Genomic DNA, 18,245 nt, shown 5'->3' on the forward strand with positions numbered 1-18,245 from the left:
AACGACGACCTGGTGAGAGCGACGATCCGCTCAGCGCATGTAGACGACGACCCGCAGCGATCTACTGATCACCAGCCGGTTAACTGTCCGACCATGTTACCTCACTCACGCGTCTCACTTTACAGCATTCTACTCTCCCCCCCCCTCTGAAGTGACGGCGCCCCCTGCTGGACAGCTCCGCCACAGGAAAGGAACAAGCTGTTTACTGCGCATGTGCAGGGGCTGACGGAGCCGCGTACATAAGGAGGCACGCAGTGCGTACAACGTCTTCCGGGTGTACGAAGATGGCGGACATGTACCTGCACTTTTTTCCGGATTTTAACTCCACGTGTCATTTGGTACTTCCGGCTTCCGTTCAGCCAATCGGAAAGCGCAGCTCCCGGTGAGTAACAGCCGGGTCCCCGTTACCCGGCAACAGCCCCCAACCCCGGGTATAGCGTTATATCGTGTCACATGCGGTTCGATAGGCGAGAAGAGATCGGCGATTGATTACGACTAACCAGAACCCCCTCCCCCAAGTCTCCTCCTCCCCCATGCTTCCTCACAGGCGGCTGTAGGTGATTTCTCCATCACAACTATACTATTGCACAGTCTTCATGGTGATCTGAGAATAAGACACGTGACGGGTGATACGTCATGTGATATTATATCGGGATATGACACGTCGCGGTGATACGTCATGTGATATTATATCGGGATATAACACGTCACGTTGATATGTCATGTGATATTATATCGGGATACGACACGTCGCGGTGATATGTCATGTGATATTATATCGGGATATGATATGTCATGTGATATTATATCGGGATATGACACGTCGCGGCGATACGTCATGTGATATTATATCGGGATATGACACGTCATGTTGATATGTCATGTGATATTATATCGGGATATGATATTATATCGGGATACGACACGTCACGGTGATACGTCATGTGATATATCGGGATACGACACGTCGCGGTGATACGTCATGTGATATTATATCGGGATACGACACGTCGCGGTGATACGTCATGTGATATTATATCGGGATATGACACGTCGCGGTGATACGTCATGTGATATTATATCGGGATATGACACGTCGCGGTGATACGTCATGTGATATTATATCGGGATATGACACGTTGCGGTGATATGTCATGTGATATATCAGGATATGACACGTCGCGGTGATACGTCATGTGATATTATATCGGGATACGACACGTTGCGGTGATACGTCATGTGATATTATATCGGGATACGACACGTTGCGGTGATACGTCATGTGATATTATATCGGGATACGACACGTCGCGGTGATACGTCATGTGATATTATATCGGGATATGACACGTCGCGGTGATACGTCATGTGATATTATATCGGGATATGACACGTCGCGGTGATACGTCATGTGATATTATATCGGGATATGACACGTCGCGGTGATACGTCATGTGATATTATATCGGGATATGACACGTCGCGGTGATACGTCATGTGATATTATATCGGGATATGACACGTCGCGGTGATACGTCATGTGATATTATATCGGGATACGACACGTTGCGGTGATACGTCATGTGATATTATATCGGGATATGACACGTCGCGGTGATACGTCATGTGATATTATATCGGGATATGACACGTCGCGGTGATACGTCATGTGATATTATATCGGGATATGACACGTCGCGGTGATACGTCATGTGATATTATATCGGGATATGACACGTCGCGGTGATACGTCATGTGATATTATATCGGGATACGACACGTCGCGGTGATACGTCATGTGATATTATATCGGGATATGACACGTCGCGGTGATACGTCATGTGATATTATATCGGGATATGACACGTCGCGGTGATACGTCATGTGATATTATATTGGGATATGACACGTCGCGGTGATATGTCATGTGATATATCGGGATACGACACGTTGCGGTGATACGTCATGTGATATTATATCTGGATATGACACGTCGCGGTGATACGTCATGTGATATATCAGGATACGACACGTCGCGGTGATACGTCATGTGATATTATATCGGGATATGACACGTCGCGGTGATACGTCATGTGATATTATATCGGGATATGACACCTGCGGTGATACGTCATGTGATATTATATCAGGATATGACACGTCGCGGTGATACGTCATGTGATATTATATCAGGATACGACACGTCGCGGTGATACGTCATGTGATATTATATTGGGATATGACACGTCGCGGTGATACGTCATGTGATATTATATTGGGATATGACACGTCGCGGTGATACGTCATGTGATATTATATCGCGATATGACACGTCGCGGTGATACGTCATGTGATATTATATCGGGATATGACACGTCGCGGTGATACGTCATGTGATATTATATCGGGATATGACACGTCGCGGTGATACGTCATGTGATTATATCGGGATATGACATGTCGCGGTGATACGTCATGTGATATTATATCGGGATATGACACGTTGCGGTGATACGTCATGTGATATTATATCGGGATATGACACGTCGCGGTGATACGTCGTGATATTATATCGGGATATGACACGTCGCGGTGATACGTCATGTGATATTATATCGGGATATGACACGTCGCGGTGATACGTCATGTGATATTATATCGGGATATGACACGTCGCGGTGATACGTTGTGATATTATATCGGGATATGACACGTTGCGGTGATACGTCATGTGATATTATATCGGGATATGACACGTTGCGGTGATACGCCATGTGATATTATATCGGGATATGACACGTCGCGGTGATACGTCATGTGATATTATATCGGGATATGACACGTCGCGGTGATACGTCATGTGATATTATATCGGGATATGACACGTCGCGGTGATACGTCATGTGATATTATATCGGGATATGACACGTCGCGGTGATACGTTGTGATATTATATCGGGATATGACACGTTGCGGTGATACGTCATGTGATATTATATCGGGATATGACACGTTGCGGTGATACGCCATGTGATATTATATCGGGATATGACACGTCGCGGTGATACGTCATGTGATATTATATCGGGATATGACACGTCGCGGTGATACGTCATGTGATATTATATCGGGATATGACACGTCGCGGTGATACGTCATGTGATATTATATCGGGATATGACACGTCGCGGTGATACGTCATGTGATATTATATCGGGATATGACACGTCGCGGTGATACGTCATGTGATATTATATCGGGATATGACACGTCGCGGTGATATTATATCGGGATACGACACGTCGCGGTGATATGTCATGTCACTGTCATCAATGACACCATATTTGTGACTCTGCCTCCTATACCCGGGGTCATGTGACTGCAGTCGCTCCAGGTTATTGGTTGTTTGAGCTAGTAGATGTCAGCAGCAGTTGTGTTAGTACTACCCCCCCCCCCCACTGTCTCCTCCACTGTTTCTCCTCCGCTGCTGTGGGTTGCGGTCCTGCCGCTGTGGGTTGCGGTCCTCCCGCTGTGGGTTGCGGTCCTCCCGCTGTGGGTTGCGGTCCTCCCGCTGTGGGTTGCGGTCCTGCCGCTGTGGGTTGCGGTCCTCCCGCTGTGGGTTGTGGTCCTCCCGCTGTGGGTTGTAGTTCTGTACACTTCACAGTTCTGTTTCTCTTCTCTCTAGCTCTCCAGGATGACACGAGATCGGAGGCGTCATGGCGGATCTGAGCATCGTCCTCCCCCCTCCAGAAAACCGCCCCCTCCGTCTGGCCGGGAGTGGAGCCGCGTCCTACTGGTCGCCATCTTGTCCTGTGTTATAGGTCTCAGTGCGTTTGGATACGGCGGATACAAGAAGTGGATCCTGGCAATGAAAGTGGCGACTCTGCACCCGGCGCCGCCTATACTGCCCCCCAACAGCAGCTCCCCCGCTGCGTCCCCCCACTTATTCTGGGGCTCGTACAGGCCACAGGTTTACTTCGGCATGAAGACGCGGAGTCCACGATCTGTGGTGACAGGTATAATCTGTAACCGGACCCCACTATAATCTGCACCCCCACTATAATCTACACCCCCACTGTAACCGGACCCCACTATAATCTACACCCCCACTGTAACCGGACCCCACTATAATCTACACCCCCACTGTAACCAGACCCCGCTATAATCTACACCCCCACTGTAACCAGACCCCGCTATAATCTACACCCCCACTATAATCTACACCCCCACTGTAACCGGACCCCACTATAATCTACACCCCCACTGTAACCGGACCCCACTATAATTTACACCCCCCACTGTAACCGGACCCCACTATAATCTACACCCCCACTGTAACCAGACCCCGCTATAATCTACACCCCCACTGTAACCAGACCCCGCTATAATCTACACCCCCACTGTAACCAGACCCCGCTATAATCTACACCCCCACTGTAACCGGACCCCACTATAATCTACACCCCCACTGTAACCAGACCCCGCTATAATCTACACCCCCACTATAATCTACACCCCCACTGTAACCGGACCCCACTATAATCTACACCCCCACTGTAACCAGACCCCGCTATAATCTACACCCCCACTGTAACCAGACCCCGCTATAATCTACACCCCCACTGTAACCAGACCCCGCTATAATCTACACCCCCACTGTAACCAGACCCCGCTATAATCTACACCCCCACTATAATCTACACCCCCACTGTAACCGGACCCGGCTATAATCTACACCCCCACTGTAACCGGACCCCACTATAATCTACACCCCCACTGTAACCGGACCCGGCTATAATCTACACCCCCACTGTAACCGGACCCGGCTATAATCTACACCCCCACTGTAACCGGACCCGGCTATAATCTACACCCCCACTGTAACCGGACCCGGCTATAATCTACACCCCCACTGTAACCGGACCCGGCTATAATCTACACCCCCACTGTAACCGGACCCCACTATAATCTACACCCCCACTGTAACCGGACCCGGCTATAATCTACACCCCCACTGTAACCGGACCCGGCTATAATCTACACCCCCACTGTAACCGGACCGCGCTATAATCTACACCCCCACTGTAACCAGACCCCGCTATAATCTACACCCCCACTATAATCTACACCCCCACTGTAACCGGACCCCACTATAATCTACACCCCCACTATAATCTACACCCCCACTGTAACCGGACCCCACTATAATCTACACCCCCACTGTAACCAGACCCCGCTATAATCTACACCCCCACTGTAACCAGACCCCGCTATAATCTACACCCCCACTGTAACCAGACCCCGCTATAATCTACACCCCCACTATAATCTACACCCCCACTGTAACCGGACCCCGCTATAATCTACACCCCCACTATAATCTACACCCCCACTGTAACCGGACCCCGCTATAATCTACACCCCCACTGTAACCGGACCCCACTATAATCTACACCCCCACTGTAACCGGACCCCACTATAATCTACACCCCCACTGTAACCAGACCCCGCTATAATCTACACCCCCACTGTAACCGGACCCGGCTATAATCTACACCCCCACTGTAACCGGACCCCACTATAATCTACACCCCCACTGTAACCGGACCCCGCTATAATCTACACCCCCACTGTAACCGGACCCCGCTATAATCTACACCCCCACTATAATCTACACCCCCACTGTAACCGGACCCGGCTATAATCTACACCCCCACTGTAACCGGACCCGGCTATAATCTACACCCCCACTGTAACCAGACCCCGCTATAATCTACACCCCCACTATAATCTACACCTCCTCTATATCCCCACCTCACTATAATCTACACCCCCTCTATATCCCCACCTCACTATAATCTACACCCCCTCTATATACCCGCCTCACTATAATCTACACCTCCTCTATATCCCCACCTCACTATAATCTACACCTCCTCTATATCCCCACCTCACTATAATCTACACCCCCTCTATATCCCCACCTCACTATAATCTACACCTCCTCTATATCCCCACCTCACTATAATCTACACCCCCTCTATATCCCCACCTCACTATAATCTACACCCCCTCTATATACCCGCCTCACTATAATCTACACCTCCTCTATATCCCCACCTCACTATAATCTACACCTCCTCTATATCCCGACCTCACTATAATCTACACCTCCTCTATATACCCGCCTCACTATAATCTACACCTCCTCTATATCCCCACCTCACTATAATCTACACCTCCTCTATATCCCCACCTCACTATAATCTACACCTCCTCTATATCCCCACCTCACTATAATCTACACCTCCTCTATATCCCCACCTCACTATAATCTACACCTCCTCTATATCCCGACCTCACTATAATCTACACCTCCTCTATATCCCCACCTCACTATAATCTACACCCCCTCTATATCCCCACCTCACTATAATCTACACCTCCTCTATATCCCCACCTCACTATAATCTACACCTCCTCTATATCCCCACCTCACTATAATCTACACCTCCTCTATATCCCGACCTCACTATAATCTACACCCCCTCTATATCCCCACCTCACTATAATCTACACCTCCTCTATATCCCGACCCCAATATAATCTACACCCCCTCTATATCCCCACCTCACTATAATCTACACCCCCTCTATATCCCCACCTCACTATAATCTACACCCCCTCTATATCCCCACCTCACTATAATCTACACCTCCTCTATATCCCCACCTCACTATAATCTACACCCCCTCTATATCCCCACCTCACTATAATCTACACCCCCTCTATATACCCGCCTCACTATAATCTACACCCCCTCTATATCCCCACCTCACTATAATCTACACCCCCTCTATATACCCGCCTCACTATAATCTACACCCCCTCTATATCCCCACCCCACTATAATCTACACCTCCTCTATATCCCCACCTCACTATAATCTACACCTCCTCTATATCCCCACCTCACTATAATCTACACCTCCTCTATATCCCGACCTCACTATAATCTACACCCCCTCTATATCCCCACCTCACTATAATCTACACCCCCTCTATATACCCGCCTCACTATAATCTACACCCCCTCTATATCCCCACCCCACTATAATCTACACCTCCTCTATATCCCCACCTCACTATAATCTACACCTCCTCTATATCCCCACCTCACTATAATCTACACCTCCTCTATATCCCGACCTCACTATAATCTACACCCCCTCTATATCCCCACCTCACTATAATCTACACCCCCTCTATATACCCGCCTCACTATAATCTACACCTCCTCTATATACCCGCCTCACTATAATCTACACCCCCTCTATATCCCCACCCCACTATAATCTACACCTCCTCTATATCCCCACCTCACTATAATCTACACCTCCTCTATATCCCCACCTCACTATAATCTACACCTCCTCTATATCCCGACCTCACTATAATCTACACCCCCTCTATATCCCCACCTCACTATAATCTACACCTCCTCTATCCCCACCTCACTATAATCTACACCTCCTCTATATCCCCACCTCACTATAATCTACACCTCCTCTATATCCCCACCTCACTATAATCTACACCCCCTCTATATCCCCACCTCACTATAATCTACACCCCCTCTATATCCCCACCTCACTATAATCTACACCCCCTCTATATCCCCACCTCACTATAATCTACACCCCCTCTATATACCCGCCTCACTATAATCTACACCCCCTCTATATCCCCACCCCACTATAATCTACACCTCCTCTATATCCCCACCTCACTATAATCTACACCTCCTCTATATCCCCACCTCACTATAATCTACACCCCCTCTATATACCCGCCTCACTATAATCTACACCTCCTCTATATCCCCACCTCACTATAATCTACACCTCCTCTATATCCCCACCTCACTATAATCTACACCTCCTCTATATCCCCACCTCACTATAATCTACACCTCCTCTATATCCCGACCTCACTATAATCTACACCTCCTCTATATCCCCACCTCACTATAATCTACACCCCCTCTATATCCCCACCTCACTATAATCTACACCCCCTCTATATCCCCACCTCACTATAATCTACACCCCCTCTATATCCCCACCTCACTATAATCTACACCCCCTCTATATCCCCACCTCACTATAATCTACACCCCCTCTATATACCCGCCTCACTATAATCTACACCCCCTCTATATCCCCACCCCACTATAATCTACACCTCCTCTATATCCCCACCCCACTATAATCTACACCTCCTCTATATCCCCACCTCACTATAATCTACACCCCCTCTATATCCCCACCTCACTATAATCTACACCTCTATATCCCCACCTCACTATAATCTACACCCCCTCTATATCCCCACCTCACTATAATCTACACCCCCTCTATATACCCGCCTCACTATAATCTACACCCCCTCTATATCCCCACCCCACTATAATCTACACCTCCTCTATATCCCCACCTCACTATAATCTACACCCCCTCTATATCCCGACCTCACTATAATCTACACCCCCTCTATATCCCCACCTCACTATAATCTACACCCCCTCTATATCCCCACCTCACTATAATCTACACCTCCTCTATATCCCCACCTCACTATAATCTACACCCCCTCTATATCCCCACCTCACTATAATCTACACCCCCTCTATATCCCCACCTCACTATAATCTACACCCCCTCTATATCCCCACCTCACTATAATCTACACCTCCTCTATATCCCCACCTCACTATAATCTACACCTCCTCTATATCCCCACCTCACTATAATCTACACCTCCTCTATATCCCGACCTCACTATAATCTACACCCCCTCTATATCCCCACCTCACTATAATCTACACCCCCTCTATATCCCCACCTCACTATAATCTACACCTCCTCTATATCCCCACCTCACTATAATCTACACCCCCTCTATATCCCCACCTCACTATAATCTACACCCCCTCTATATACCCGCCTCACTATAATCTACACCCCCTCTATATCCCCACCCCACTATAATCTACACCTCCTCTATATCCCGACCTCACTATAATCTACACCCCCTCTATATCCCGACCTCACTATAATCTACACCTCCTCTATATCCCCACCTCACTATAATCTACACCTCCTCTATATCCCCACCTCACTATAATCTACACCTCCTCTATATCCCCACCTCACTATAATCTACACCTCCTCTATATCCCCACCTCACTATAATCTACACCCCCTCTATATACCCGCCTCACTATAATCTACACCCCCTCTATATCCCCACCCCACTATAATCTACACCTCCTCTATATCCCCACCTCACTATAATCTACACCTCCTCTATATCCCCACCTCACTATAATCTACACCTCCTCTATATCCCCACCTCACTATAATCTACACCCCTCTATAATCTACACCCCCTCTATATCCCCACCTCACTATAATCTACACCTCCTCTATATCCCCACCTCACTATAATCTACACCCCCTCTATATCCCCACCTCACTATAATCTACACCTCCTCTATATCCCCACCTCACTATAATCTACACCTCCTCTATATCCCCACCTCACTATAATCTACACCCCTCTATAATCTACACCCCTCTATAATTTGCCCCTCGTCTCCTTGCATTGTAGGACTGATGTGGCTCTCGCAGTCTGGATCCCCTTCTCTCCGCCATACATGTGAACAAAGCGATGGTCTGGCCGGTTACGGGTGGCTGATGCACGATGGAGTGAACTTTGGTGTACAGGAGATTAAAGACAAGGGGTTTACCCTGAAGACGGAGTTTGTGAAGAGAGCTGGAGGGCGTCATGGCGGAGACTGGAGCTGGAGGATTGTCGGGACCCCTGATGTGAGGAAAGCATTAAAATAGTGGGGAAACGCGGGGTGATGTGTTATATATCAGGTGATGATACGCGGGGTGACGTGTTATATATCAGGTGATGATACGTGGGGTGACGTGTTATATATCAGGTGATGATACGCGGGGTGACGTGTTATATATCAGGTGATGATACGTGGGGTGACGTGTTATATATCAGGTGATGATACGCGGGGTGACGTGTTATATATCAGGTGATGATACGCGGGGTGACGTGTTATATATCAGGTGGTGATACGTGGGGTGACGTGTTATATATCAGGTGGTGATACGTGGGGTGACGTGTTATATATCAGGTGATGATACGCGGGGTGACGTGTTATATATCAGGTGGTGATACGCGGGGTGACGTGTTATATATCAGGTGATGATACGCGGGGTGACGTGTTATATATCAGGTGATACGCGGGGTGACGTGTTATATATCAGGTGGTGATACGCGGGGTGACGTGTTATATATCAGGTGGTGATACGCGGGGTGACGTGTTATATATCAGGTGGTGATACGCGGGGTGACGTGTTATATATCAGGTGGTGATACGCGGGGTGACGTGTTATATATCAGGTGGTGATACGCGGGGTGACGTGTTATATATCAGGTGGTGATACGCGGGGTGACGTGTTATATATCAGGTGATGATACGCGGGGTGACGTGTTATATATCAGGTGGTGATACGCGGGGTGACGTGTTATATATCAGGTGGTGATACGTGGGGTGACGTGTTATATATCAGGTGGTGATACGCGGGGTGACGTGTTATATATCCGGTGATACGCGGGGTGACGTGTTATATATCAGGTGATGATACGCGGGGTGACGTGTTATATATCAGGTGATGATACGCGGGGTGACGTCTTATATATCAGGTGATACGCGGGGTGACGTGTTATATATCAGGTGGTGATACGCGGGGTGACGTGTTATATATCCGGTGATACGCGGGGTGACGTGTTATATATCAGGTAATGATACGCGGGGTGACGTCTTATATATCAGGTGGTGATACGCGGGGTGACGTGTTATATATCAGGTGGTGATACGCGGGGTGACGTGTTATATATCAGGTGGTGATACGTGGGGTGATGTGTTATATATCAGGTGGTGATACGCGGGGTGACGTGTTATATATCAGGTGGTGATACGCGGGGTGACGTGTTATATATCAGGTGGTGATACGCGGGGTGACGTGTTATATATCAGGTGGTGATACGCGGGGTGACGTGTTATATATCAGGTGATGATACGCGGGGTGACGTGTTATATATCAGGTGGTGATACGCGGGGTGACGTGTTATATATCAGGTGATGATACGCGGGGTGACGTGTTATATATCAGGTGATGATACGCGGGGTGACGTGTTATATATCAGGTGGTGATACGCGGGGTGACGTGTTATATATCCGGTGATACGCGGGGTGACGTGTTATATATCAGGTGGTGATACGCGGGGTGACGTGTTCTATATCAGGTGATGTGTTATTTATCAGGTGGTGATACGCGGGGTGACGTGTTATATATCCGGTGATACGCGGGGTGACGTGTTATATATCAGGTGATGATACGCGGGGTGACGTGTTATATATCAGGTGATGATACGCGGGGTGATGTGTTATATATCAGGTGGTGATACGCGGGGTGACGTGTTATATATCAGGTGATACGCGGGGTGACGTGTTATATATCAGGTGATGATACGCGGGGTGACGTGTTATATATCAGGTGATGATACGCGGGGTGACGTGTTATATATCAGGTGATGATACGCGGGGTGACGTGTTATATATCAGGTGGTGATACGCGGGGTGACGTGTTATATATCAGGTGGTGATACGCGGGGTGACGTGTTATATATCAGGTGGTGATACGCGGGGTGACGTGTTATATATCAGGTGGTGATACGCGGGGTGACGTGTTATATATCAGGTGATGATACGCGGGGTGAGGTGTTATATATCAGGTGGTGATACGCGGGGTGACGTGTTATATATCAGGTGGTGATACGCGGGGTGACGTGTTATATATCAGGTGGTGATACGCGGGGTGACGTGTTATATATCAGGTGGTGATACGCGGGGTGACGTGTTATATATCAGGTGGTGATACGCGGGGTGACGTGTTATATATCAGGTGGTGATACGCGGGGTGACGTGTTATATATCAGGTGATGATACGCGGGGTGACGTGTTATATATCAGGTGGTGATACGCGGGGTGACGTGTTATATATCAGGTGGTGATACGCGGGGTGACGTGTTATATATCAGGTGATGATACGCGGGGTGACGTGTTATATATCAGGTGATGATACGCGGGGTGACGTGTTATATATCAGGTGGTGATACGCGGGGTGACGTGTTATATATCAGGTGGTGATACGCGGGGTGACGTGTTATATATCAGGTGGTGATACGCGGGGTGACGTGTTATATATCAGGTGGTGATACGTGGGGTGAGGTGTGTGTTGGTTGAGGATACACGGGGTGGGGTGGGGTGTTTGTTGGGTGATGATATGCGGGGTTGGGTGATGCTACACGGGGTGAGGTGTGTGTTAGTTGATGATACACGGGGTGAGGTGTTGGGTGATGATACGCGGTGTGAGGTGTTGGTTGATAAACACGGGGTGGGGTGTTTGTTGGGTGATGATATGCGGGGTAAGGTGTTGGGTGATGGTACACGGGGTGAGGTGTGTGTTGGTTGATGATACACGGGGTGAGGTGTGTGTTGGGTGATGGTACGCGGGGTGAGGTGTTGGGTGATGATACGCGGTGTGAGGTGTTGGGTGATGATACACGGGGTGAGGTGTTTTTTTTGTTGGGTGACGTGGTTTGTACTAGATGAGAAGACATGGGGTGATGCGTGTTTCATATACAGTAGTCACTGACCCATCGCCCTTTTTCTTTTAGGATCCCTCTGCCCCGTCACGGCTGGTATCCATCTTGTTCTATGTGGCCACAGACGGTCAAGGCTCGCTGACCCCTCATATGGATGGCAGAGATCGCCTGAGCTTGGTGACGGGCACGTCTGAGGAACTTGGGAGCTTTACCATCCACTTTCCCAAACCAGGAGGAGGCGCCGGTGGACATTTAAGGTACATTGTTCTGAGCTTTGAATCCCCCAGTGGGTTGTGGAGGATTCATTAATATGTGGACTATTCAATAATTATAGAGGATCCTACATAGAGCAGTGGCAGATATAGGGTCATGTAGAATATGTGACCGCTCCCCGGCAGATATAGGGTCATGTAGAATATGTGACTGCTCCCCGGCAGATATAGGGTCATGTAGAATATGTGACCGCTCCCCGGCAGATATAGGGTCATGTAGAATATGTGACCGATCTCTGGCAGATATAGGGTCATGTAGAATACGTGGCCGCTCCCCGGCAGATATAGGGTCATGTAGAATATGTGACTGATCCCCGGCAGATATTGGGTCATGTAGAATATGTGACCGATCCCCGGCAGATATAGGGTCATGTAGAATATGTGACCGATCCCCGGCAGATATAGGGTCATGTAGAATATGTGACCGATCCCCGGCAGATATAGGGTCATGTAGAATATGTGACTGATCCCCGGCAGATATTGGGTCATGTAGAATATGTGACCGATCCCTGACAGATATAGGGTCATGTAGAATATGTGAGCGCTCCCCGGCAGATATTGGGTCATGTAGAATATGTGACCGATCCCTGGCAGATATAGGGTCATGTAGAATATGTTATGTGACTGCTCCCCGGCAGATATAGGGTCATGTAGAATATGTGGCCGCTCCCCGGCAGATATAGGGTCATGTAGAATATGTGACCGATCCCTGGCAGATATAGGGTCATGTAGAATATGTGAGCGCTCCCCGGCAGATATAGGGTCATGTAGAATATGTGAGCGCTCCCCGGCAGATATTGGGTCATGTAGAATACGTGGCCGCTCCCCGGCAGATATAGGGTCATGTAGAATATGTGACCGCTCCCCGGCAGATATAGGGTCATGTAGAATATGTGACCGATCCCTGGCAGATATAGGGTCATGTAGAATATGTGACCGCTCCCCGGCAGATATAGGGTCATGTAGAATATGTGACTGATCCCCGGCAGATATTGGGTCATGTAGAATATGTGAGCGCTCCCCGGCAGATATAGGGTCATGTAGAATACGTGACTGATCCCTGACAGATATAGGGTCATGTAGAATATGTGACCGCTCCCCGGCAGATATTGGGTCATGTAGAATACGTGGCCGCTCCCCGGCAGATATAGGGTCATGTAGAATATGTGACCGATCCCCGGCAGATATTGGGTCATGTAGAACACGTGGCCGCTCCCCGGCAGATATAGGGTCATGTAGAATACGTGGCCGCTCCCTGGCAGATATAGGGTCATGTAGAATATGTGACCGCTCCCCGGCAGATATAGGGTCATGTAGAATATGTGACCGATCCCCGGCAGATATAGGGTCATGTAGAATACGTGGCCGCTCCCCGGCAGATATAGGGTCATGTAGAATATGTGTCTGCTCCCCGGCAGATATAGGGTCATGTAGAATATGTGTCTGCTCCCCGGCAGATATAGGGTCATGTAGAATATGTGACTGCTCCCCGGCAGATATAGGGTCATGTAGAATATGTGACTGCTCCCCGGCAGATATAGGGTCATGTAGAATATGTGACTGCTCCCCGGCAGATATTGGGTCATGTAGAATGTGACTGCTCCCCGGCAGATATAGGGTCATGTGTAGAATATGTGACTGCTCCCCGGCAGATATAGGGTCATGTAGAATATGTGGCTGCTCCCCGGCAGATATAGGGTCATGTAGAATATGTGACTGATCCCTGACAGATATAGGGTCATGTAGAATATGTGTCTGCTCCCCGGCAGATATTGGGTCATGTAGAATGTGACTGCTCCCCGGCAGATATAGGGTCATGTAGAATATGTGACTGCTCCCCGGCAGATATTGGGTCATGTAGAATATGTGGCTGCTCCCCGGCAGATATAGGGTCATGTAGAATATGTGGCTGCTCCCCGGCAGATATAGGGTCATGTAGAATGTGACTGCTCCCCGGCAGATATTGGGTCATGTAGAATATGTGACTGCTCCCCGGCAGATATAGGGTCATGTAGAATATGTGACTGATCCCTGACAGATATAGGGTCATGTAGAATATGTGTCTGCTCCCCGGCAGATATTGGGTCATGTAGAATGTGACTGCTCCCCGGCAGATATAGGGTCATGTAGAATATGTGACTGCTCCCCGGCAGATATTGGGTCATGTAGAATATGTGGCTGCTCCCCGGCAGATATAGGGTCATGTAGAATATGTGACCGCTCCCCGGCAGATATAGGGTCATGTAGAATATGTGACCGCTCCCCGGCAGATATAGGGTCATGTAGAATATGTGACTGCTCCCCGGCAGATATAGGGTCATGTAGAATGTGACTGCTCCCCGGCAGATATTGGGTCATGTAGAATGTGACTGCTCCCCGGCAGATATAGGGTCATGTGTAGAATATGTGACTGCTCCCCGGCAGATATAGGGTCATGTAGAATACGTGACTGCTCCCCGGCAGATATAGGGTCATGTAGAATACGTGGCCGCTCCCCGGCAGATATAGGGTCATGTAGAATATGTGACTGCTCCCCGGCAGATATAGGGTCATGTAGAATACGTGGCCGCTCCCCGGCAGATATAGGGTCATGTAGAATATGTGACTGCTCCCCGGCAGATATAGGGTCATGTAGAATATGTGAGCGCTCCCCGGCAGATATAGGGTCATGTAGAATACGTGACTGATCCCTGACAGATATAGGGTCATGTAGAATACGTGGCCGCTCCCCGGCAGATATAGGGTCATGTAGAATATGTGGCTTCTCCCCGGCAGATATAGGGTCATGTATTGGATATGGCCGGTCCTGTATGTATATATGTGCAGTAATATTCTGTGATCACTCTGCAGATTAAGGTTTCCTGGTTGACGCTTTTCTTCTTCTCTTTGCAGCTTTAACCATTTGGTGACATTTTGCCCCGGACTTCACCACATCACGGATGTTGTGCGGAGTAGTTTGAGTGACCGCTTTAACCATCCCGCCGCTGATACCGGCAACAAGCGACGTTACTTTGGCCTCGATACTCATCATCCTCCTCCCCTTCTGGGCTCAGAACACTCGCACATTATAATTCACCAGGTCACCTTGTATCTTCCCGCTCAGGTGGAGATCCTGTTTGAGTCGGGAAGCTTCGCACAGCGCCCAGGATCACTTTCTGGCGCTGCATTATCTACCGAGTTTCAGATGCACAAGAAAAACATGGAGGATCGTTTCCGTGAAAGGTTTCATCTGGAGGAGAAGGGCTTCATGCCGGAGCAGGTGTCCTTTGCTCAAGCTGCTTTGTCCAACATGGTGGGGGGGATGGGCCACTTCTATGGAAGCTCCTTAGTCCGGTCGCGGCACAATCCGGAACCCATCTCCTATCCCCCGGCCCCTCTATACACCGCGGTGCCGTCCCGCTCCTTCTTTCCGCGGGGCTTTCTGTGGGATGAAGGCTTTCACTTGTTGCTCATCGCTCGGTGGGACCCCACTCTGGCCTGGCAGTCCCTGGCCCACTGGCTGGACCTGATGAATTCCGATGGCTGGATCCCCCGCGAGCAGATCCTGGGCCCCGAGGCTCGCAGTAAAGTGCCTGCGGAGTTTGTCGTACAGTGGGACGAGAATGCAAACCCCCCCACTCTTTTCCTGTCCCTGCAGCAGCTGCTGGCGGGTGAGACTGTGTCCCCCGAGGGGCTCCAGTTTCTCCGCCGGGCTTTTCCTCGGTTGCAGACCTGGTATGACTGGTTCAATGGGACTCAGAACGGGCTTCTCCCCTACAGTTACCGCTGGCGCGGGAGGGACCGGGACACCTTACGTTTCCTAAACCCAAAGACTCTAACCTCGGGCTTGGACGACTACCCTCGAGCATCACACCCGTCTGACGATGAACGGCACGTGGACTTGCGGTGCTGGATGGTCCTGGCGGCTGAAGTTATGGCCACCGTCTGTCGGCTACTTGGAGAAGATGGGAAGCGATATGAGGAGTCTCACGTGGCGCTCACAGACAACTCTCTATTGGACAAGCTCCACTGGTCTGAGAGACTCGGGGCGTACGCGGATTACGGTAATCACACCCAGAATGTGGCCCTGGAATGGGAGCGGCCTCGGCCGGTTCCTGGACAAGACCCCCGTGATGTCCCACCCCCGAGATTAATCCGAGTAGTGAGGAAACCTCCCCGCTTGCAGTTTGTGGGGGCCCTGGGCTACGTCTCCCTGTTCCCCTTCCTTCTACAGCTGTTATCTCCAGACTCCCCCAAGCTCGGCCGCCTCATGGATCACCTAAGAGACGCCGACCGCTTGTGGACCCCGTACGGCATTCGCTCTTTGTCAAAGAGCAGTCCCTTGTTTATGCAGCGTAATACTGAGCATGATCCCCCGTACTGGAGGGGCCCCATATGGATTAATATGAACTACCTGGTGGTCCGGGCCTTACATCGGTACAGTCAGATGGATGGACCGTACCGGGAGCAGGCGCTGGGCCTGTACCGGGAGCTCCGTGTCAACCTCATCTCCAATCTATACAGACAGTACAAAGAAAGTGGTTTCTTGTGGGAACAGTATAATGACCGGACGGGTGGCGGACAAGGCTGTCACCCGTTCACCGGCTGGAGCGCGCTGATCGCGCTGGTCATGGCAGAAGAATACTGAGGCACGATGCGAGCGTTGTACAGTCTCACCAACGCGGCTGTGCACCGGCTCTCCGGGGGCCGCCACATTCTGACCGCGCGTAATACGGCATCCTTAAATGTGAAGCGTACGGAGGTACGTGGACCCCCTATAATGACCACTCTGAGGTTGTATGGAGCGGTGATCAGGTCATGAGGCCTTGCTGGGTGTTAGTAATTCACATGTGGGGTTGATGGGTCTGATTCACACCGTGGAGACGTGCGGAGTCCTCCAGCACGGACTGAAATCTTCCCGCAGCCGCGCTGTCGCCAGTGTCCTGCTGGTTCAGGCGCCATCTCCGCCATGTACAGCTGTTAATAAAGACCCTCCTCACACCCACCTGAGTCTCATCATTCACCCCCAATGTCTGCAAGAGCTGGAGGGTGGGCCGACCGTAGAGACCATCCCAGCGCTTCATCTAGTCAATGTACACGAGCACCGGTGGCTGCGGATGACGTCACCCTTCTAAACTGGTCTCGGTCCTACAGAGAAATCACGTTTAATAGCCCGTATTGTTAGAGAAATCGTAAAAGCAGCTCAAAATGTGCAGAGACCTCTCCGATGAGGTTCTCTTCC

General features: G+C 49.7%; 1 protein-coding gene across 3 annotated transcripts; it reads left to right on the forward strand.

Moving 5' to 3' along the window:
- The first annotated feature begins 269 nt into the window (after positions 1-269).
- MOGS (mannosyl-oligosaccharide glucosidase) lies at positions 270-18,008 on the forward strand. 3 transcript variants are annotated; one of them, XM_075855263.1, is made up of 5 exons: positions 270-382; positions 3,686-4,016; positions 9,672-9,889; positions 12,825-13,009; positions 15,917-18,008. In XM_075855263.1, the coding sequence occupies exons 2-5, from the start codon at positions 3,695-3,697 to the stop codon at positions 17,649-17,651; spliced, it is 2,460 nt and encodes an 819-aa protein (XP_075711378.1). In that variant the 5' UTR covers positions 270-382; positions 3,686-3,694; the 3' UTR covers positions 17,652-18,008. The 3 variants fall into 3 exon arrangements, with proteins under 3 accessions (XP_075711378.1, XP_075711385.1, XP_075711392.1); XM_075855270.1 differs by lacking the exon at positions 270-382 and adding an exon at positions 421-557; XM_075855277.1 differs by lacking the exon at positions 270-382 and adding an exon at positions 421-553.
- Positions 18,009-18,245: the final 237 nt, after the last annotated feature.

Source organism: Rhinoderma darwinii, chromosome 1 (genome assembly GCF_050947455.1).
Source record: "Rhinoderma darwinii isolate aRhiDar2 chromosome 1, aRhiDar2.hap1, whole genome shotgun sequence".
Lineage (NCBI taxonomy): Eukaryota > Metazoa > Chordata > Amphibia > Anura > Rhinodermatidae > Rhinoderma > Rhinoderma darwinii.